The 24,302-nt window shown below is 39.9% G+C and overlaps 1 protein-coding gene across 4 annotated transcripts; it reads right to left on the bottom strand.

Moving 5' to 3' along the window:
• Positions 1 to 776: 776 nt before the first annotated feature.
• Positions 777 to 17,906, bottom strand: ZFX (zinc finger protein X-linked). 4 transcript variants are annotated; one of them, XM_009810728.2, is made up of 7 exons: positions 17,846 to 17,906; positions 16,821 to 17,387; positions 7,722 to 7,871; positions 7,380 to 7,523; positions 7,153 to 7,287; positions 4,474 to 4,614; positions 777 to 2,999 (listed from the first exon to the last, which is right to left on the bottom strand). In XM_009810728.2, exons 1-7 carry the CDS (start codon positions 17,904 to 17,906, stop codon positions 1,813 to 1,815), a joined length of 2,385 nt encoding a protein of 794 aa, XP_009809030.1. In that variant the 3' UTR covers positions 777 to 1,812. The 4 variants fall into 4 exon arrangements, with proteins under 4 accessions (XP_009809030.1, XP_059673173.1, XP_059673180.1 ...); XM_059817190.1 differs by lacking the exon at positions 7,153 to 7,287; XM_059817197.1 differs by lacking the exon at positions 16,821 to 17,387.
• Positions 17,907 to 24,302: the final 6,396 nt, after the last annotated feature.

The following is a 24,302-nucleotide window of genomic DNA, read 5'->3' as shown; positions in this document are numbered from 1 at the left end:
GCATGTTGGACAAGTCTGGGGGCACTGTCAAGCAGGCATCAAAAGAAAAAAACATACAATAAAGGTAGTGACATGGCATTCGACTCTCCTGAACTGCAAATTAAACACAAGTATTTCAGCTTACGGTGAAACAGAGGGGCTGAGCAGTAGGAGCAGGGCTCGGTAACAAAACAAAATACAAAAGGCTTAGAAGATGCACATCTGAAAGGAAACCTTTGTCCCTTTGTCACCCCAAACCTGAAATCGTCACTAAAATTCCTGTTTCATTTCAATAGGAAGTTTGCCTGCCTAGAAACGAGAGTCAACACTGGGCCAGGTTCTGAACCCTTTCCTTTAGTGAACTGTTGGTTACAAATCTATCCTAAGCTGGCAGGCAGCTGGGTCCGAATTCTGCTATCCATCGCCAACCAGTGGCTTCAGCAGGAATTTGAGCAAGGGGAGCGGGGCCGGGCCCTAAAATCTGGCATGTAATTTAATGGTTCGGGTTTTTTGCTCCAGAGTTGTTGTTAAGGTACATGACTTCGTGCTTGGTACATTTATGCTGCAATTAGTAAATGATATGGTGCTATTTTATAATAGTCTTCAGGTGGCAAAATTGCATATAATAATTGTAATGCTCTCCCAGCTGTTTATACACAGATTAAAAGAACTGGGTTAATTCTGGATACTGTACTAATTAATAAACAGCAGCTTAACACAGCTGCTAATGGCTCAGGAAAAACATTCAATTTAGAAACAGTTCTGTTAACTATCATAAGTTACTGTTCTTATTAAGGATATCTACATTAAAACATCTCTACTCCTTATGAATGCATCTGCTCCGCTCCATCCCCTCTGAAGCTCTCACTGTAAATCTCTCATTTCCAAAATTGAGGCACCTCTTGGTCTTAAATTTTAAACAATTCACAATAAAAATGTGACTTGAACCGCAAACTGTTCCTTCAAAGAAATACTAATATACACAAAAGCATTAAGTTTGAGGTACGTTTACCAGCACGTACAGACAGTTGTGATCTATTAACTCTGCAAATGGAACAATAGTATTTTATGTTCCCAACATTAAGACAGCAGTAAATTGAAAAAAACCCAACTCATTTCGTAACAGGCAAAACCTTTCAAAGACAAAGAAGCACAGAACAATAACAGAATATTTGAGCATACTTTCAAATTTGCCAAAGAAAGATAACACAAATGCCCCAAACCACTTTTTAAAAATTTTTACGTTTGAAACCTGAATTAAAATGCAGAATAGTTTTCCGCAATAGTTATATGTGTAACTCCTCAAATGGAAAATAGTTAACCTGCCACAAAGTCTGTATAGTCAAAACAAGACAATCAGATGGACCCTAGCGACTTTATCTTCAGCATCACAATTCCCCATTTCATACACACCTCTGACAATTTTATCAAGAGAAATTTCATATTTTTAAAATTCACGACAAAACTGCATTAACATGGACACTGTGAGTATCAACGAGGTCAGTAAGATAAATATACTTAAATGAACTATTACGGTTGAAAAACTCAGTAAGAGACAGGGTTTACTTTATTAAATGCAACTTTATTGTTGCCATCTTTTCTTCATTTATTAAACAAACTGAATAGAATTCAGAACACGCTATTGAACAAAAGGTATAAAAGTCAACTAGAAGCAATAATCCTATTTTTATACAGCAACAAATCAAACGCACAGTATGTTTTTTTTTGTTGGTTTTTTTGTGTGTGATCGCAGGTGATTGGCTTTAAAATAAGCTAACTGCCTGAAAGGCAAAATTCCTTTATAATTCCAGCCATAAGTCTGTGAAAGAGACTTTAAGGCAGCCCAACATCTTTATGATGCCGCATAATGTGCTGGTTCTTCTCTGAGGGCCTTCGGAAACCTTTCTTGCAATACTCACAACGGTGAGGGTAGTCTTTTGTGTGAATGGAAATAACATGCCGTTTGAAGCCTGAGGCGTCTGTAGTGCTATACTCACAGTACTCACATTGATAAACTTTCCTGCCACTGTGTGTTTTCATGTGTTTTTTCAGCTCGTTTTGTTGCCTAAAGCCCTTTCTACATCTCTTGCACCTGAATGGAAGATCCTTTGTGTGAACTGAGAGTATGTGGCGACTCAGAATGAACGGATCTGCAATCTTAAAGTCACAATGTCTGCACTGGTGCAACTTTTTACCCTTGTGAGCCGCCACATGTTTTTTCAGTTCCGAAGGCCTATGAAAACCTTTATCACACATATCGCACTTATGAGGATAGTCTTTTGTGTGGACTGAAATTATGTGTCGTTTCAGATCACTCGAGTTTGAGCTCTTATGGTCACAATGCAAACACTGATGTGTTTTACTTTCTTGATGCATAAGCGTATGCTGCTGTAGCTCTTTGGTATCTGAAAAAGTCTGGAAACAAATATCGCACTTGAATGGCGTTTCCTTACTGTGTTTAGTCTTTACATGAGTTTTCAAGTTAGAAGAGTCGGCAGATCGGTATTCACAATATTGGCACTGGTAGGGTTTTTCACCAGTGTGGATTCGCATGTGCTTCTTGAGCTCTGACGGATGGCGAAATCCTTTGCCACACTCCACACAAATATGAGGAAAGTTCTTGCTGTGGACAGCTAAAAGGTGATGACTCAGTAACCCTTGTTCTGCTGTCTCATAATCGCAGAATTTGCACTTGTGCATTTTATTAACTCCTTTGTCCCTGTGCACCATCTTGTGAGTAAATAAAGTTCCTGCATGAGAGAAGCTTTTCCCACACTCATCGCACTCAATAAGCTTTTCTGTTTTGTTGGTCAGCTTATGACTCTCCAAGTGGTTATGTAAACTTATTTTTTTATTTGTAGTGTAATCACAGTCTGTGCATCTGTATTTCTTCTTAGTAAGAAGGTGCTCCGGGTGGTTTTTCATGTGCCTTTTCAAGAAACCTCTAGATTTAAATTTCTTTCCACAAATCATGCAGGGGTAGACTGTCAACGGATGACCATCAGGGCCAATGATTATTGCTGAAAAACAACAAAAAACCCTTCCTCAATATTATACAATAATATTACACTTCAATAAATGTCATATTTCAACCTTAACAATAAGCTGACTTGTTAAATAAGATCAGACACATACACTATACTATATAATAAACAAGCTTGTTACTGGGTTAGGTAGAAGAAATTGAGGGAATTACTACCTTCTTTCACTATTATTATCAGGAGAAAGGAAATACTGTTTTTTGATGGAGACAACCAAAGCATCACCCATCTGTTCTTCACATCAAATAATTCTACTTTGAAGAATTTTGACTGCTTTCACACATTAAATACACGCAGAAACCAATGCTGGTGCAAAGAACAGCAGCCAACTTGTTAAACTGAATATTACGTAGTAAGCATAGCACATGATCTTCTTTGACTTTCCACGAATCTGTAGATAAAGTTTAATCTCGCAGTTTAACCACCTACCACTGACTACAATTCACATGTTCCCAGACTAACTCCTTCTTGTGCCATCTGTCACAGTTACAATCTGAGGAGGTATCAAGCAGGAATCAATGAGAACACATTTCACATACAGACACCTCAAAGCTCTGGAACTTATTAGCACTCATCCATCAGCCTGATTTGTTTACCCTGAATTTGTCTAGGCATGCTAAAAAGCTCTCTTTTTCCAAAAATGTTTTAGAAGGAGAACTGACTAGGTAGCTGGAAATAGAAAAAGCAAACTTTAAGATTTGCCTGGTTTACTAATTCAGTGCTAGACAAAACAGAACTCCTACAGTTAAGTCACAATTTGGAAAGAAACTTTTAGTATCATGTAAGGCAAGGCTATTAAAGAAAACAGTCGTGCTTTTTCAACTTTATCAGACCAAATAAATCACTCAGACTAGAACACAGTTAACAGCAGAAACTAAGTAATGCCAAAACAGTGCATCTGTTCTTACAGATGCAAGTAAGAACACTGGCATGAACATCAAGGCAATTTATTTCACAATTAAAACAGAAAAGGGTATAGAAGTTACACTACCTAATGTAACATATAACGTTCAGATTTTCCAGTTACTTATTGAGCTGATATAATGAAATCTATTGTTCTATGTATTTTTCAATAAAGACAAAAAGTGGTTTTAAAAAGTACTATTACAGAACACTGTTTATCTAACATCACCTTTAAAAAAGCTACATTAAACATTAAAATTGGTGTGGCAAGTTAAGTATACAGGTTTTTAACCTTTTGCTATGATACTGACTTTTTCTATGTCAGAGATGGTTTCCTTTAAAACACCCATCACAACCCAAACCAGCTATGTATTTAAAAACTTTAAAATAAAATACGCACTCATTTATGTTGCAGAAGTGTTGTGAACAAAATAATTCCCACAATATTCACTGTTTTTTACAAGACATTGCACACCCTACCAGCGAAGTACATCTGTTTATGGGTAAGTACCTAGAGGAATGAGAGTACAACCAGCCACTGGACACTCACCTGTTTGATACTGCCTGGACTCAGGTCTCCTTTTCTTCTTTGGTTTTTGCTTAGCCAGTCTCCCAAGTCCAGCTGACTCATCTATGTGCAAAAGAGCACTTGCAGTGCCATTCCGACTTTCAATGCCATCATTATTATTACCTAGCAAGATAAGTTAAAAAGTTACCTGCCATCATCACTCTACAGATTATTCAAGCAATAAACTCTACAATGATAATGAAAGAAATTATAAACTATTATCTGGACATTTAATCAAACCATAATAATGTACAGGATGAGCTGCAAAAAACTTTCCTGTATGTAACTTACGAATTATGTTTTGTATTACAAACCTGGAAGCACTGGCTTTGTTAAACTAATTTTACAGGAGTACACAATTTACAAGAATTAATGGTTTTCCGTTTCACAAAGAGTTCTCCTTTAAATACACTATTTTTTGCATTTCTTCAGTTGCTAATTATGCCCAAAATGTTTAACATCAGTAAACAATAGCATGTCACAATATTTACTGTGCCCCATTTTCTTCTCAGTCCTGAAATAAATTCATGTGTGAGCTCCCATTCACTTCTGGACATCTGAATTCACCTGACTGAAGTTTCTTACACACCAAGTTTCAGAACTGGAACTGTGATCAAAGAATCATTCTGAACTGCCCATAAACTTGCACACAAAGTACCCTACTTACTATTTGCACACCTGATGTTTTAACACTTACAAATTCTTTCTACTGGGAACAAAGAGATCGCTCAGTATTGTATAATAGAAAGAAGGAAACAATCTTTGCCTCACAGAGCTTCATAGTTAATACACAAATGGTATCACTGGATGTAAAACAAACATGAAAATTACAAGTAAATACATCTAGATATTTGGGAAGGTATTAATTGACAAACAGTTTAACACTGGTGATTTAAGGGCATACGTAAATTTAAATAATAAATTTTGTGGTTAAGTATTTACTTGAATCAATAGAAGGCAACAGTTCCTAGGGAAAGCAAAGCACACAAATAGGACAGGAAGACTGAAGTGGAAGAAAGTGCAAGATGCTCAACAGCTGTTCCCTTTGTACAGTGCCGAGAATGAATATTCATGATCAATGTAAGAAGACTCAGAGCCAGGAACAGGCATATGCAGAACCTGAAGATTCTGATCTATATGCTAGTTCAGGTGTTGAACAGCAAATGTGGCAAGTGACAAACATTGAAAACAAAAACCCATTTCACATCTTACACATAGAAAGTTTGCAACAGGTACATGAAGAGTATAACACAAAACAGGCCCCAAACATTTTCTATTACTAGAATAAACTTGCAAAAACTTTCTGGAATGTAAAGCACAGCGGGACTAGGCTTTGCTACAATACAGCAACAAAACAAATCTAACATTTTAAGGTGCCATTGTTATCAGCTCTTAAACCCTCTTTAAGTGGAAAAGAGTTCTGAAAAGTGCAGATAACAAACCTCTGCCATTTTCATTCTTCATGCTTCATTATTTCTTCCCTTCCCCACCACCTCTCACCTTGCATGTTAGGTTGCTTACTACTGACAATGCAATGACTCCACTGTTTCCCACCTTCTTAAATTCTCCTTTCAATTCCAACTCTCTGTTAATATAATCTACTCAATTTTCTCCTCCTCCAAAATCACTAAATGTTCAGTCTACAACTGTTGTTCTGAGTTCACTTAATTTCATTTTTAATTACCACTCAACCTGGCTTCTGTCCTTTCCTCTTCACTGAGACTGTGCTCACCAGTACATGGCCAAAGATACGGCTCCAGGTACACTACCATCCATCTCCTAAGCAACTTTTAACACTTGCTGCTCCCTGAAATCTTGCCCTCCCTTGACTTACATCCATGATCCAGCCCCCATCGCACCCTCAGCACTTCCCTGCCATTTGTTTGCTGGCACCATCACCACAACCCACATATAACCTAAGTTTTGACCTCTACTCCACTATTTCTTATGCTTTGCTTACTCAAAGTACATTTAGAAGCAGAACAGGTCAACACGGAAACATTTCTAAGACAAGATTTTGGTTTACCAGCTTATGTTAAGTTTTGGAAATCAGTTTGTGCACCGATTGGTGCTCAGATACTAACATTCAAGAAAACATGGTTCTGCATGCTGGAAATATTCTCAAGGTTCTGCTATAATTTTAAGATGTCTCCCTCCAGCTTCTTTTTTGTTAATCAAGTAATTATTTCCATCAGTGAAATCACATATTTGTATGTTCCTTCTACAAAGCATTTAAATCAAGCTAGAGGTCAGTGTTGCTTTTCACTGTTATACTGAATCTTATATATTGCCATCTGCTTTTCTTTTTCCCCAAGATAAAAATATTCAGTTCTATTCCCAAGCCAGCTCTTACTGTGTCCTAAAACTCTGAAGGACAGATGTACTTCAGATGCCATTTTTCACCTGAAAGCTCATGTACCTCCCCTTCTACATCATGAAAATATGAACGAAAATGCCTGTTACAGTAGGAATAAGAAGAATCCTGCCTTACAGCTTCCCTCTTCTTCTCTTTTTAAGGCTCATTATGCCAAGAAACCATTCTTAAACTAAAACTTTAAAAACAACACAAAAGCACAAATACTCCCTTACCCTCCAAAAAACAACCCCCAAAATTTTGCTATAGACAGGGTCACCAGGAAGAATTCTTTGAGTATTACCTACCATAAGCTGCTGCCCAAGCTATGGGCATGAAAGTTTTAATTTCAGTGTCATCAATTTGCTGTTCATGGGCCACTGCTGCATCCTCCTCTCCTACAATCACTTCCATATAAACCTCATCAGCTATTTCTGCAACATCTAAGAGAAAAAGAAGTCAAGAAAAAATTAATAGGAACACTGCACTGTTGAAAGTGAAAATCCCTGTTCCCAAATGAAAGCCACCTACTTACTTAAGTCTTCATCTTCATGCTGAGAATCATTTACAGTCATGTAAACCATTTTCTCCCTTGGAATACGAATACTGCTATTTTGATCAAGTAATCCAACTGCGTGGTCATTCTCTGGCTCACTCTCCACAATGTCTACTGTGCCCCCTAATCAGGAAGACCAGAGCAAAATATTTTAAATACACTTTATTCAATTTCTGTGCTAAACTGCAGAAAACTGAAAGTTTGTTACACTTTAACATTAGACCCACAGCTCTACACAGATGACTTAAGAGAAACCACAGTCTCTAATTATGCAAAATTTCAAATGTCAGGTTGGAATATTCTAAAATGAACATATTTTACCTAAATCATCTTCTCCAGGATCTGCTTTGAATATATAGACCTTGATGACTTCTGGACAAATGCCATCCACTTTACAAGAGCCACTTTCTGACTCTGCTTCCATGGTAATTTCAGCAGAACCTTCGTGTTCTATCTTACCAGCATCATCCACTACAAAAACAAATTATTAAAATTATCCAGTCATATACAGACAGACATATACGAAAGACTTTTTTACTTTATTACTCAAATTTGGAAGCAGTTTAAAATTATGTTGTGATAAAGAACCTACCCATAAATATTTTTTTCATATCCTTGAAAACAACAACAATAAATACAGAAATAAATTCAAGCTGTATCTTCTAGTTAAGGGTGAAGTGCAAGAGTGCTGCAGCGATATGACAAGAAGCATGAGCACCACGCCAGGCAACACTAATAGGGAAATGGTGATCTGCAGCAAGATGATGGTAGGAAGAAACTGCACATTAGTACTTACTCTGTGGCATAATTTCACTTATTCTCAGCTTTAATTGCTTTTTCCTTCACAATTAATAAGCTATTAACTTTTTTTCACAAGCATTATCTGTTGCTAAATCCTGTCTTTAATGCAAGCCAGTCAGACCTGGTTCCTTGCAAAGTGGTGTACTGATGCTTCTTCAGCTGACTAGAGAGGAAACCTAAATGAAAACTACAGGAAGAAAACCCTCCACTTTTCTCATCCACCCAAACAGCTGAGGGATCAAGCACAATGCCAAAGTGCTGCCCTGACGCTACAGCCCTGGTGAACCTATACAACTGATTGTTCATGGTGCCCTTACTGAAAGGGACTTGCACTGGATTTTATGCTGTAGCCCTATATACTTTCTTACTATTGTCTCAGATTTTGCTCTCTTCCTTTCAGAAGTGCACAGACACCACACTTCTGTTTAAATTGCCATAACTTGCCTAGGCCTCCCACATAAACATGGCTAACAGCCAGCTTTATGAGGAATATACTTCTGATTTTTAAGACATACTCTACATAGACATGCACACACACACACACCATCTTACTTTACCAAGCTTGGGTTTTCAAGAAATAAATACTAAATATGTGTTCACAAAAATCAAATCCAGCATCTCAAGACCTTAAGAGAATGTCCCAATTTCAGAAGCCTCAGAAGTTTCTCGAGTGTTGAGATTATTTAAGAGTTCTTAACACGATGGCATACTTTTGTAATTTGTGACTTTATTGTTGATAAAGGCATTTTTGGAGGCTGACATGGCTCCCTCAGAGCCATGCATAACTTCAATTCATAACAAGATACGAAATTTATACTAAAGGAAGTGTACAAACTGTCCCACAAATGCTGTAGAATTTTTTACTACCATGTCTAGCACATACAAAATACTTAATAAAGTATGCTCATTTTACTGGCCCTCATTAAACTACCCTCATAATTAAATCATAGCTTAACTAATCAGTAACTGCAACTCTTCCATTTATTTTAAGATCTGCTTAAAAAAAAAAGCTCAAAATAGTATTACTATTATTTTACTGCCATTAAGTCAATAAATTAGCCTTTAAATTACATAAACTAGCACGCGTTCTGTCTCATGTATCAAACACAACTGTATTTAAGTACAATTTCTCAATCAGGCATCATTATTCACAAAGAAATATGAATAACATTAAATTATGAAGCACTAAAATAAATTAGTCTATCTTTCTCCCCACCAAAAGAGCAGCAGAAAAAACATTACATACTCTTATGGCAAGTTCATGATCAATGACCACTGTACACAATTTTTCAAGCACTACCATATTTTAAAAATGATAGTGTGTCACGGGACACCATAACATCTTGTAGCTGAAACCCCAAAGCATTTCAGAAGTAAAAACCTTAAGGTGTTCTTTTGAATCATGTTAACAACGTTGCTCCACAGTACGTATATTCAGTTATTGAGCAGCCTTTCATAAATTCTTTGGCATATGCATGAAAACACCAAACACCACTGGGACTCTGACAAAAAGAAAACTTGCTTTCATTCCTACACTAGATTTATGTAGTTGTTCTCCTTTAAGTTGGCTGTTTCCAGTGTCACGCACGTGTACTTGGAAGGCTTTCAAATCAGCGTAGACTGATTTTTACACTTCTGAAGCGAAAGGGGAAGTCTGCCACCAAGCTCAACTGATGCTGGAACATACTCAAGGAAGGAAAATGATGGCTGAAGCAATCAAAGAGAAAACAAACCTATGTGCACCGTGTGAAACAGGCTGGTTTCTTTTAACCAAAACAGAGTTTTTTACTTCCATATATATATGGAAGTATCCATTGATAACATTTACAGAACAGAAGAATTCTATATCTTAAAAGTATTCTCCATTTACTCTTTGAAATAAGTTCTCCAAGGTTCAAAGTCATCTTTTAAACAACATGATTTAAAAAATAATTACATAATTTAGAGTTTGTTTATCCCTGATTTCCCCCTACATTCAACAGTGTTTTCAGAATGTAACAACTGGTTTAAGTATTTTTTCACAGCAGCATTAAGCTGTAAGGAAACTGATGTGCAGGAACTTTTCTCATCCAAAAGGAAAAAATTTCACTCTTGACTGGCAGTGATACTTGAAAAACTAAAGTCCCTGAAAGGCTTGAAAAGAAACAGTATTTGCAGTATAGTAGCAAACAGGTAACAGGAAGAAAAGTAAGGTGGAAAGAAAAAGGTGGAAAAAAAAAGACAAAAATCAGATGAAGAGACAAACAAGGTGAAAGAGAATGGGTATCTATCACATAAAGCACCATTTCCATGGTATTTTGTCCTATGGCTACATAAGCATTTTTCTATACCGATTCATTAATGCTCTGGCAGCATTTATGAAATTTGATTTCTGTTTAACACTTTCCCTGTGTTTCTGCATTCTCCATGTATCTCAGTCTCACAATCAAGAAAAAATGATATTCATAAATACTTGACTGATCAATGTTTGAAGTTGGAACTCTGATGATGTTTGAATTTTTCATTCAAATTCACAGCCCATCAAGCAATCCCACAAACACCATGAATGACTGATCTTCTCTCACATTGTTCCTCTTTGAAATTACAAAAAAAAAACCCCAAACCAAAGTACTTAAAAGTATTAGTTAGGCTTATAAGAGACCACTTCCTTTCAAGTGGAGGTGCTGGGCAGTTACTAAACTAATCACAAGTCACATGCTCGAAAAAAAGTTCAGACTAGCATTATTCCAATGCTGTTATACCTTGTGCCTCCATTTAATTAGGTATTAACTGAACACTAAAAACTTTAAATGTATGATTTTTTTTTTCCCCCTCTACTAGCTGGTAGCTTTATTTCAGTAAACAAGTGGATTCAGGCTAATGCTCCAAGTTAAAAAAAAAAAAAAAGAGAGAAAAATTATTAGACACAACATTATTTTATGTAAATTGCAAGAATGCATTCTATGGTTAGTTTGCTGATGTTCTCTGCAGACTTCACTGATTAGAGGAGCCTGCTCTTTGCACACTATGAGCTGCAAGAAACAACTAAAAAAGTATGCGCTTCTCCAATGTTGCAATGATTGCTTCCATATAAAGATAATCCTTGAATTTTTATTAGAAGCACAAACAGATGAGAAAGGTGTCACACAACATGAAAGATGTGGCATATTTAAAGCCTGTCTAGTCATTATTTACATTACAAGGAAATCAACAAAAAGAGACCAACAGATAAAAAAAGGAATAGAGAGCAAAGCACAGAAATAAAAGATGCAGGCAACATTAACAACAGATTGTTTAATGTGTTCATTGCGATGACAGCGTTTGTCTCCTAGAAAATATTACATCTAATTAAAAAAAGTAATATAATGTCATAAACTATAATGTCCAACTAGTAATTATCTCCTATATCTTTACCCTCCGATTAAAATACGTCCAGTGGCATTTTTGGGACAGAAACAAACTCCTGTGCACTGATAATAAAAACAGTATTTAAAACCCAGCTGAGGCCAGTTTTCCCACATAGGAGCATGAATGCTAGCCCAAGATCCTGCATACTGCATTTGCTTAAATGGTACATCTTTTGTTTAACCATGACACATACACTTTGCCCAATAAGTTGTTTTTAGTTTTTTATATCCAATATTTAATGGATCAGCAGATACAGACTTTGTAGCCTTGCAGCCTTTTATTCCTAACTAGAAAAATGCAAATATCTGTAACTGTTTTTATTTTTTTAATGGTTTCCATAAGCTTTTACATTTATTCTTTCCTACTATTTCTCCTCTATATGGGATTAATGAGGAAAATAAAAGGATTCTAAAAGATAAAATTCACTTAAGCACTAAGAAACCTTCCATCTTGTTCAAGTACACACTGCTCATTGCTAAATCACACACCGAAACAATTCTTACAAACATACTAAGAAAAAGTCTGTCTCTACACCAGTTTAACAGATTTTAAAATCTGTCTATGGAGCAATTAGATGAGAATCATCTATGTTGTCAGTATTTATGTTCCCAAATGATTCTCTTGGCTGCTAAAAAAACACGTATCATGGGATACTTGCCTGCTTACAAAATAAACAACCCTATTTAATCATTCTTAATGAAAAAGTCCACTGCTAACTACTCTGTTTTCTCTAAAATAGATTAAAAGCATGCCGTATTCCCCAGACAGACTTTGTTCAGTTATCTGTGATAGAAACATTTTACTTGTACTTCACTTGATAGCAGAGAATTCCTAGTCCACTGAAGAAGTTATTTTTACCATCCAGTTATTTCTTAAATGGCAAAGCAGGTTTCCTAACCTGTGAGAAAATAGAAATCTGTTCTATTTTGATTTTAATGCCATTGCCATTACACATGAGCAACAGTATACGCTAAAGCTCCCCTCAGGGCAGTAATCTAGCAGAGGAGAACTTCCTGAGCTCCAAACTGGTATCTGACACTTGTCCCTCTCTTCTGCTCTTCCCAGCACATAAATGAGACGAAGCTCTGAGGCATCACTCAGCCCAAGGGAACTCTCACCTCCCACACCTCTCACAGTGACCTCCTGAGCAGCCTTGGCTGCAACAACTGTTGGTGCCATTCCAGTGGTCAGGCAGAAGCATGGCAGCAAGTTCTACCTCACAGAAAGAAAAACATGATGTCCTGCATCTTTAAGAACCTCCAGGGAAAAAGAGGGAGGTATTTATTTATGCTAAAAAAGCAAATAAAAGCATTTTATTTTCTTGACTAGAAGTCTACTGGATGGCCCTAATGAAGGCATGAACCATATTTATGGCTTTGTTGATCAGATCCATCACTTTCAACTTAAACATCCAACAAGGATAAGAAAAGATAGGTTTCATCTAGACCTATGAAAAGACGCCATCATTATTCTCTCCCTTTCAGTACCCTGAGTTCTGACTCCTGTAATGAAAGTGTTAATTCAGATACAACAAACAAAAGACACATCTAACTCAGAGCAAAGTAAGGATATGGATGGACATAACATAGCCCCTGTATTTGCAAACATCATGTAACTTCCTAAAACCGCAGCTTAAACTTTGTGAGGCTACCCTTCCCTCTCTCCAGTCTCCCCTTGTCAAACCTCCTTTGTGCCTCACCATTTTTACTGCCATTAAATACGACTATATCAGAGCACTTTTTTCCTTATGGAACGAGCTCATGCCAGACGATGTGTCTTACTTTGCCAAATCGAATAAACTCAAGCAAAAATCTTAATTTCCATCTTATGGCCAGATGTAAGGCACTACTTTCCTTGGTTAGTAAATGCTGGGGGGAGGGTTATTGTTTTGACAAAGACTAACTCATCTCACCATTGCTGTTTCACTTACAGAGAAACGATTTTCCAAGCCTTAAAATTTGCTACCAAATAATTAATACCAGTGTGAGCCAGAACACAATTTATCCTTTCCTGACCAAACTCATGAACTGGCTTGTTATGGCATATGTGAAAGAAAAACTGATTTATCAAACCTCCTTGAATCCTTTTCAAGCTACTAACTAGTAGCCATTTGCATTCTTTGTTGAATGAACATCTCACTCTGCTCTGCCATAATTGTCCCAAATCTACCATGGACCAAAAATGAAGCTTGAGAGCAAAGACAAAGTATCCAAGAAAAAAGGTAAGTACATCAAAAGGTAAGTAATAATATAAGCTGTGCCAAGAAACATTATCTTGGAAATGAAAAAAACCAAAGGCATATCAAAAGCTAAATTAAATCTAAATGGGAAAAGAAATATTAAAATAGTGAGTTTATTGATTGAAACTCACAGGGGCTGTACTCTTTGAAAAGACAAACCAGTCTGAAACCAAGGAAGAAAGCAGAAACACAATTTTAGAAAGATACCCATAGATTAGTCATTTCAAAACAGGTATTTTCAGGACAAAGCTAAGAAAATTATCTTATTTTAAGAAAATCTATGTAGACCCAGTTCATTAGGAACAAAAATGGAAACACTTAAAAGAGAGCCACAAGATAGGGAGAAGATAGCAAAAAGATTTTGCCAATAACTTCCGTTGAAGAATACAGACTGAGAAACCTGCAACAGAAAAAACAGTGTCATCCCCTGCTTTGCAAGTGACTAGATAAAAGACGCCAGGCAAAAGCATCCTGAAGAACACAGTCCAGCTCCCAGATCTGGGAAGCAGCTACATTTGGCTACTGTAATGGCAGACAAAATTACATTCCAATAGCTGCCCCAGCAGTTCAGGGAGGTTTGCCAGAATCAAGCACGAATTTACAGGTTATGATGGAAAATCAAAAACTAGGCTGATATTACTACCTTTTAAAAACCACCTAATACTAAGTTCAACTGAAGAACTGAGACAGTCAACAGATCAATAAATACATATACTGCCGATGCAAAAAAAAAAAAAAAAAAAAAAAAAAGAAGGAAATTAATTAAAATAATGTTTTCCATACAACAAAGAGACTATTTGGCAAGATAGTCTTCACTTGACAAAAAAGCACTAGACTCTGACTTCACAACCAGAAGAACTTGTTATGCAGGCTTTAAACACAGTAGGTGGTAGTAGGGAACTTCCCTTTTAAAATGAACTGTAGAACATACTTAACATTTTAAACACAAATAGAGAGGGTGCATGTTTTGTAGCATAATGATTGTTTTAAACACTGGCTTACTTAAGGTCCTGGATCTAAACAAAGTACATTGCAAGACTATCAAGAGGCGTTTAATATTAAATAGAGTATGAAACTGCAGAAATACGTGACTGAAAATGGAAAATATCCCAGCACAACTGAACAATTAAATTCCTGTGTTTTCTACCAGTTATCACCTGTTGACGACCGGTACATCTAAGAAGACTTCCTAGCTGGGTGGGTATTTTAGGGATCATGCAATATGGCATCTACCAAGACATTCTGTCCTCATTCAGCCACTGACAACGGTTGAATGGGACACGTTATCTACCCACCCCTCTCTCTTGAATTTACACAGACAGAGTTTGCAAAGTGTTCCTATGACAGCAGCCCCAGAGGCCTCACTCTGCTGCCCATGCTGCAGGATGACAACCTGCAGGGGAAGGGAGAGCAGGGAGATGGGAGCAACAGCATCTTAAAGAGCTACAGTCAGGGATAAGAAAGAGGTAAGGATTACCACCAGAGTCTTCACACAGTCAGGCCTCAACTACCCCTAGGTGGATTATCCACTTTGTTGCCTAACTACGCTGCAGGTGCCGAAGCATTTGAGCTGCTTTCATCTGATCTAACTCGGGTCCAGAATCAGAGAGTTGTATCTGTACCATAATGTACAGAGTGCATTTATTAGTTTGGATAAATACTATTTCAGAGAGCAGCATCCCTGATCTATTGCACCTCAGTATGATCTTGCAGCTTAGTTTTACAGTATTTTGTGTTATCCATATTTTGCATTATCCCATTTCATTGTTTTCCCAGATAATAGAGAATTAACTGTACCTCATATAAACTCAAAACATGGCTGCACAAGGTTACTCAAGGAACTCAAGAGATGATAAATTAAGAAATGCAGTGATCCTAGGTAAGGAGAAGCAACATTAAAATCCGTAAGTACAGAATATAAAATTAAAACAAGTTATTATACATTTTAAAAAAGTGTCCAAAGGAAAAAAAAAAAGTTAAAAAAGAAAAAAAAGGTAACTGAAGCAGAGCATCAAGTATGCCTCATCAGTGGAGTCATTTAATGCTAGACAAAGTTGAAGTGCCTGAAATGGCAATCAAACAAACCAGCCTAAGAAGGCTTTTCTATTTCTACGACAAATGTTCAGCAGTGACACTCGGATGTTCCTAGGTGCTGCACTGAGTAAGCATTATAATAAGTAATATACTTAGAGTAAGCTCTAGTTCGCAGAAATGGATATCCTCAGTAGAAAAAGGATTGATGATATGCTCTGTTTTTCTCCACCCTCTACTTTAAGTCTTTTGAAATACCATTCAAATGGATTGTGCCACTCCTCCTAAGGGAGATCAAGATATTCACAGTTTCTTCTCAGCTATGAGCAGCAATAGCTACTCTTTTTGTTAGCAGCATACCTCTGTCTTTTGCTTAATCAAGAGAAGAAAACACATCTTAACAGCAAAGAAAACCACATAGCCTGTACCTAACTATGAATGAGGTGGAAGGGGTGGGGGCTTAGCAAAAAAAAAAAAAAAAAAAAAAGACAAGGACAACAAATTGTCATTTGGACTTCCAAAAGACAGGTTTTTTTACTTTCCCTTTTCCATGAAATTTTTTTTGTTTTGTTTTCTTAATGTCTTGGCAGTAATCTTAGTAACCTGCATATACATGCGTTTTCAAACAATGTCACATTTATTTTCTTTCAGTTCTTACTAAGTATATGGCATTTAGTTTACTGGAATTCTTACTCTTTTGTTCATACGCTATAAAATGGTACAGAAATAATTTGTAATCAGACATGCATTGGCCAGTATTTCTCTCTACTAGCTTCACCAGAATTTTTAGCTGGTACGTGTTCCTAAAAGTACCCCTATTTGAGTACATTTGTGAGATCTGCATTTCATTAAATAATACAGAAAATCTGGTTTTGGTACTGTTGTAAGTCCTCCCTCAGATATTTCAAGCACCACCCAGGTCCGTATTGTAAGAATTTCGATGGCTTTACCCAGACACTTACAGGAAATCATAAGGTAATCTTCACAGTTGCCCTTCTCATCTTGATGTTCCACAGGGATTCCATTGGCATCGATCACTGCCTCTGATGCACAGTCTGCCACCAAGACTTCTTCAGAAACAACATCTGTTCCCAGAGTATCAGTGACAATATCTGCTTCTTCAACATTATCATGAACTACATGTTCTACATGTCCAACTTCAGGTACATGCATTGACTCACTTGTCAGTACATGTTCTGGTATAGACATTGCTTCTGCTGTTATGTCAGAAGCTAAAACATCATCTGGGACAGTGCAATGAGCCAAAGAAACCTCTTCGGCTACGTCTGTGTCCAGCACTTGTTCAGGAATAATGACAGTTTCAGATACATCTGGCTCCTCCATGATATCTGGGCACTGAACATCCTCGATAACAACATCCTCAATGACATCTTGGATTACTACAGAATCTGGATCATCAGGAACAAAATTATGCACGGTTATATCTGAGTCGACTACATCTGAAACAAATACTGTTTCCTGTACTTCCACAACAATCTGATCTCCGTCCATATGTCCTGCATCAGCTCCTGAAAAACATAATTAAAATAGCAGTTAAAATGTAAAACTAACTCAGATGAACTGGTTAATAATTGAAATTACTTTTATTTTACTTCAACTTTTACACTATGCTGCAATTTAGTAAAATAGACATAATAGCCTATAAGCAATTAAGATAAGCAGATACGTGGGGAGCTGATAAAGCAAGTCCTCAGTAGGTGCTAACATAACTAAGATGCACAACATTTTCTCTTCTGGAAAAGGTTACCAATTGTTAGACTCTCTTGCAATATCCAAACAACTATTACTTCACAGAACAGTAGCTCATTCATATTGCTCTGAGTAATAAAAACAACCGAAAATCCAAAGCGACTACTCTATACAAAAGCACTGATGCAGTGAAGCACTTTTAAGCAAAGACAAAATAAACAACAGTCAACAGCATCTAATGTGAACGCTCTTATCTATATATTATCTCCTGACAGACCTGTTGGATCAAAAAATGCATTTGGCTCATGTGGCTGCAATTCAAGCCCATCTTCATCCATGGCCTTTAACTCTCATCAGTCACAGTGTCTGTAGAAGGTAAAGAAGAAAGGTTATTTAACTCGTATTATGCTATGAAGGTTGCCTCTGCCTGTGCACTGAAAAGCAGAAATTCTGGGCTCATGGAAGTTAACAGATAACACCTCTTGACTTTAAGATCGACCAGATTTCACTCAGGGTACCTCTGTTTGGGATTCCAGAAATACTACTCTAGAACATCAAACACCCAGGGTCTGACTACGAGGAGTGTGAGCTCCAACACTGCAGGTCCATTTCGCAAAACTCCACAGCTCCACAAACACAGAAGCAGCTGATAAAGGGATATGAAAATACGATTTCCTTATAATCTTACAAAGGAAAAAAAAAATAAGACAAAGCCTAGATAAGCTCATGCTCAAGTCTTTTTTGGGTGGTGGGGAATACAGCATTGTCAAATCAATAAAGCTCGATAAGGTAAGTTAAAGGTAGACAGCTAATAATCTGAAATGCATACCACTTCTGATGTCCCCTGTGTTCATATTTGGGCAGTCAGGAGGAAGTTACTCTTATGTCACTTCAGGAATTGAAATCATCAATGTAAACTGCTTCCAGAACATAACACCATATGCTTCCAAACCCCAGATGTGTGAGTATTTTAAAAACTCCTGCCCCAAGACAAAGTACCTATTTGCTTTTGCATTAAAAAATATCCAGTTCTCAAAAATTACCAAATGTCATATTCTACCAAATTTCTTTGAACAGAATGTCAACCTTTCTTCAATGCATAATAACAACTTAAGATTTCAATCTTCTTAACAGAAGAACCAAACAAGACGACAAAGTTAAAATACTTATAAAATCTGAAACTGCAATCTAAATTTTGCTGCTTACATATGTGCATTATAATTAGGATCAGGCAAACCTAGTTGGGTAAAATGTGATCTAACATAAACTTGTACTACTCCCTTGCACTTAGTCCAACTAGCTTCCTAAGTGCAGAACCAGCAAGAGGCAACAGAATGTTGCTACACGTTTCTGCTCACGTTTCTGTACAAGTGGAAGATGCGATTCTCCTTCCTCCAAACATTTTTCACAGTGACAGGCCGAAATCTCCCCATTCCTGTGATATTCACAAAAGACCTAGAGAAAATACTAAGATTCTGCCCAAAGTTTCCATAAGAATCATAACCTTTCCAAATTATGTCAACTAACATTTACATTCATTAAGTCTTAATGGGGGAAACTGCTATACAAAAGAAAAAATTAATAACTGCTCCAAAACACAAACCTACAACCATAATCTGTAGCAAGTATTTTCTAGACTTCACCATTCTTCTAGCTCAACTTTTCTCAACTCTTTGCAGCTACCTACCTAATCTATATATGAGAAAATGTATTTTTACAAGTTGAGGGAGAAATGTAGCCAGAAATTGAACTGGAGGAAAAGCAGTGGCAGTCTAATAATTTTGCAAAGGGTCCCATATTTGTGTGATGTTCAGTTGGAAGGCCCCTATATTTTAAAGACAGCTGCGCTAACAAATCATTGTGGTGTCCAGCTGGACATAAATCACCTCACAATTATTCTGACTGCCAAGCGTTACTGTCAGAAGCACCCACGATTAACAGGAACAGCTCATCACACAGATGTTTTTTTCAGAGTCAAGAGCAGAAGAAAAGCGTTTCTCAGCCTCAGATACAAGACATAGCTTGACTGATGGCAATCAACTTCTGCCATGCCACAGAAACAAGAACAGAGTAACAAGGTTTCAGACAGTCATTTAAGCAAGAATTATTCATACCCAAATTGGTTTACTTCCATCTATTCAGTATACAGCTAGCCAGTCTATTACAAATGCCTTTCCTATTCATCTTGTCATCTTTTCTGTGTTGTCTTCAATATTTAGCTGCTTCTTTTCTGTTGCTTCTTCTTCAACTTCTTGTGTGCCTGTACCTGTATGTTCATTACCTACTCACCCGCTCACTTCATCTCTCCAGCTTGTAACTACAGCACACTCCCATCATTCACACAAAGCCATGCTACTCATCAATTTCTAGCAAAGATTGTATCAGCAATTCAGAGATTTTTTTTTTTAGAAGAAGCAGGGGGGTTTAAGGGTTGGCGGAACTAAATTGCCTTATCTCCTCAGGCAGCACACACATAAGAAGCTAGCACTCACTGTCCAGCTCCCTGGGAAAAGTCAAGATGCTGTTTCTGCCTGTGCTTTTGGGGACTGTATTATCATACATATTAGCCTCTGATCAGCTGGGACCCAACCAGCTTGAAGTGCCAGTTCACCACTAGCTACTGGAAGAACTGGCATCCGTTTTCTCCACTTCCTGCTTTCATCACCCGCCTGACCACCACTCCACCACAAATTCCTACTTCTTATGATACATGCACGTACTTTCTCTATCTGATCCTCTCCCCAAATTCCTCACTGTCTCTGAGTGAGGCTCTCCATCGTCCTTCTATGCTTTCACCCATGAGACCCAGAGGCTGCCACCACTACTTCCCTGCTTCCAGAACGAGCCCACTGATGCCATCTCTTCACTGCTGCTCTCACTGCTGCCCAGATTCCAGGCAACAGATGCTAAAACCAACGAGTCTCTGCGGTGCTCACGATGATGCAGTTTCATAAAGACACTGCCACCAGCAGTGACAGCCCAGCAGACCTTCAACTGCATACTCTGCATAACAGCGTGGCCTCTTCTGTATTGGCGAGGTCTTTTCACCTACAGGGGCATAATATGCTGCAAAACGAAGGCTCAGGTTCTACACAAACTGAAGAAGCTTCCCGGGCACATGGGTTTTCAAGACTGAGTCTTAAAAAGGCCACAGATTTGTGCTTTGGTACTTGTTCCAAAGAAGAACAAAAACCCTACCCTTTCACTGCATTAGTTTCTTCCTAAATAAGGTTTCCCATAACGCGCTTTTGCACCCAGACCCAGCCAACAAATTCATGTACAGAAATTCTTACCCCTGTGCAGGACCATAAAGACTTTAAAAATGCTCCGCTAGGGCACAGACCCCATCTCCACCGAAATTTGCTGCACAAAGAGGACCAGAAGAGGATGCAGGCACTTAAAACAGGATTGAACTAAACTAACTAAAATTATAAAGGTGCATAAATCAAAATCTGCCGCCCAAAAAGGCATCAAGCCATTTGTTCGTGGATGGGGGGAAAAAAATCCCCCAAAATTTCCTGAAATCGTTTCAGGGTTTGAGCATTCTAACCAGCAGATGAGAAAGTACTTTCTTCCTACTTGTTCTTCTTCTGAGCAGCGGGCCAGTATAGGGGCCCAAGACTCAGCCACACAAAGGAAGGTATGCTACATGCTTCTGTACCAACCGGCAGCTCCGTGATGAAGGCACTGTTCTGTGACACAAGAAATGCCAGAGCTTCTTGTTGCGAGCACCACACTGAATACCTTCAAATTCCTTGGCAAGCACTCTAAGCTCTGTGGTACCATAAGGCTAAGAAGCAATTCCAGCGGTTCACTTTTCTGCAAGATTTCAAGAAGGGCAGAAAGTCCTCCCAGTTCTTTCAAAATATCCCAGCCGACACTTACCTCCGGAGCAGGTTCTGGCACCAAAGCACAGAGAATCAACTTTCAGTTCCGGTTTGGGAACCTACACTCTCAAAGAGAAGCAGGTACCTAGCCATTTCCCTACACTTAGTCCTTCTCAACACCTAAATATATACATGGTTCTTTGTTCAAATCTCAGTAATTCGGGAACTGCTCTTCTACCACTAAAACAGAAAAAGCCTAGGCAGTTAAAACCAGGTTTTATACCTCTGAAAAGAACTAAACATCTACATCTTTTACTTGGCTTGGGTCTATGTCAGCCTCACATGGATCAAAAATTAATAGAACTTTGAAATACACCTAATTCTGTTTGTAAAGTTAGTTCTTACAAATTCATTTTTACCTATTTATTCAGAGACTTGGCTGGTTTTGGTTTTATGAAAGTCAAGGCAATATTTTCAAGTGGAAGGACAGATAGAAAATTATATATTAATGGAAGAAATGGTATTAAGCTATTAACAATAAAATAACCTCCCAAAATAAAAACGGGTATTTTCTGTAAATCTGATACTGAGTACAAACAGTCAAGAGAAGCAATGCAGACAGTGCACTAGTCTTGCCACATTACAAATCCTTGATTCAGTAGGCCTAGCAGGGCAACAAGATGAAACAAAAAAAAAAAAATAGACAAGCTGTCAACATTTTAAAGAGAGAGCAACTTTAAAAAGAGAGTTCCTTAGAAGAAAGAGCTTTAATATGCCACAGAAACTGTCAGTTTCTCTGCTCTCACCAAAAAAAAGGAAAATGGGGAAAAAGAGAAAAAGGAGGAACCTCAGAAAAGCCATCCTTATGAAAAAGAAATACATAAGATAGTCCTTTGCCTACTCCTAAAGAAAGAATAGTGCATCTGTTTATTTGGGGTAGGGGCATAAACCAAATACCTACGCAGCAAAACTCTGACCCTTCGCAGAAAAATCGAGGCATAAACAGAAAAATTCCCCACGTCCAAGCCCTGGCCCCTACCTACGCTGAGATGACAGTGTACAACCATAACCAAGTTCCCATCGTGCCTTGCTACATCACATTAAAAATTGCAGCACGCCTTGCATGTCCCAATTGGGTTAGAGCCCCGAGCTACCCGAAGCTTCGCTGTGGTTATGAGACGACCGTGGGTTCAGTCTACACTATTGCTGCAGCGTCACAACTCTCCCTACGTGACCCACTTATGAAGAATGCGATGTACACACAAGCTCTCAATCACACACACATGAAAGGTAAAAAAATTATATTCCTAATAGCATCTAATTCTTATCTTGGAAATAAGCCCCACGATTATTACGTAAATAAACGGAAGAATAAAAACAATATTACAAATGTGACAGTGTAATCATTTAGCTGTTTATTTCTTGATGCGTCTCCCTCAGTTTTGGCAGGAGAATCAGTACTGCTGTTTTTATTGCGATTTCGTAAAAAATCTCAAGTCTTTTCCTCTTTGTTGTAGCTCACTGGTGTGAGTATTTGCAGAAACTGGTTAAAAAAAATGGTTTTCTCCAGATTCCATAGGGATGTTTTGCGTCAGACGACACCTAAGCTAATTCTTCACGAAACCCAAACTAGGCAAATAACCAGCCCCGGGCGCCCCTTTGAAACTACTTTCCACTCAGCTGGGGGCCTCTGCACGAGAGGGTATAGCTAGAGGGGCGGGGAAGAGGCCAGCACCAAGGGGGGGCCCCAAGGGGGTTGGGGAGCCCCGCGCCTCCGCACCCGGCTCCTCGCGGGGCGGCTGGGCGAAGCAGGCTGAGGGCGAATCTCCCACCGCTGCCCGGCCAGGGTTGCCCAAATTCCCGGCCGGCCGGGACGACAGGAGATCGCGGGGCTGGCGCGCCGGGCACCGCGGCAGGAGGGAGCACGGCTGGCAGCCCTAGCGCGGCCGCACAGGAAGCCGCCACAGGCCGGAAAGCGCCGAGCTCCCCTGCGACTCGCTGGCTGGCAGACGCCGAGGCGGGGAGGAGGGAGAGGCGGGGGAGAGAAGCGGGGGTGGGGAGGCTACGGGCTCTCTCTCGCCGGAGCCTGCGGCCCGGCGCTGCGATGAGCGGGGCCAGGGGCTCCCCCCTCCGGCCCGGCCCAGCCTGCGCGGAGGCACAGGCTATGGCGAGCGATTAATTCAAGATGGCGCCCGGCGCCCTCCGCCTCCCCCCCCCGCGCGCCGCCATTTTGTCTCCTCCTCCAGACACTCTCCGAACCCCCCTCGGCCGGGCCCGGGGCCTGGCACCGACCTCGCCCGCCTCCCCCCGGGCCCACAACCACCCTCCTCCGCTTCCGCTCCCCTCACGCCGCTGCCCCCGTTGCCCAGGGCCGCGCCGAGCGTGCGGAACCCGCCGGCCCGGGCCCTGCGGCCCGCTCTTCTGCCGGAGCCCTGGCGCGGCCTAGCTGCGGCCTCCTCGGGGCCTGCGCTGCGGCCTGGTGCGGGCAGGGGAAGGCCCGGGCCGGGCCGGGCGGCGGGGCCCAGCCCCGGGGCTGCTTACCGTGAGGGTGGCGGGCGGCGGCGCTCGCCTCGGCGCGGCCTCTCTCAGCGCGACTGGGCCGAGCGCGGCGGCGGCGGCGGCTGCGGCGGGGCGGGCGGGCGGGAGGGGAGGGAGGGGCCGAGCTCGGAGCTGAGTGGAAGCGGCCAAGCTCCCCGGGCCGGGCCCGCCGTCAGCACGTCACGTCACTGCCCGAGAGAGACCCAGGAAAAGGCGGAAGGGAGCGCGCCGCCGCCGCTGCCCGCCGCCTCGGGCCAGCCGCCCGCCGGGGCCGGGGCCGCCGGGCGGGCCGGGGGCCGCTGCTGGGCGAGGCGAGCGGGCGCGGGTAGGGGTGGTGGCGGCGACGGGGGGGGGGAGGCGCGGCGCCGC

Source organism: Gavia stellata, chromosome 1 (genome assembly GCF_030936135.1).
Source record: "Gavia stellata isolate bGavSte3 chromosome 1, bGavSte3.hap2, whole genome shotgun sequence".
Classification (NCBI taxonomy): Eukaryota; Metazoa; Chordata; class Aves; order Gaviiformes; family Gaviidae; genus Gavia; species Gavia stellata.
The sequence above is the reverse complement of the archived record's forward strand: the minus strand, read 5'-3'. Positions and strand labels throughout refer to the sequence as shown.

Coding starts and splice junctions, on each gene's coding strand:
- ZFX (XM_009810728.2), bottom strand. CDS start 17,906: ATGGATGAAGATGGGCTTGAATTGCAGCCACATGAGCCAAATGCATTT. Junction 17,388..17,845: donor TGCATTTTTTGATCCAACAG/GTCTGTCAGGAG, acceptor TATGTTTTTCAG/GAGCTGATGCAGGACATATG. Junction 7,872..16,820: donor AGATTACCTTATGATTTCCT/GTAAGTGTCTGG, acceptor TTGTTTTTGTAG/TGGATGATGCTGGTAAGATA.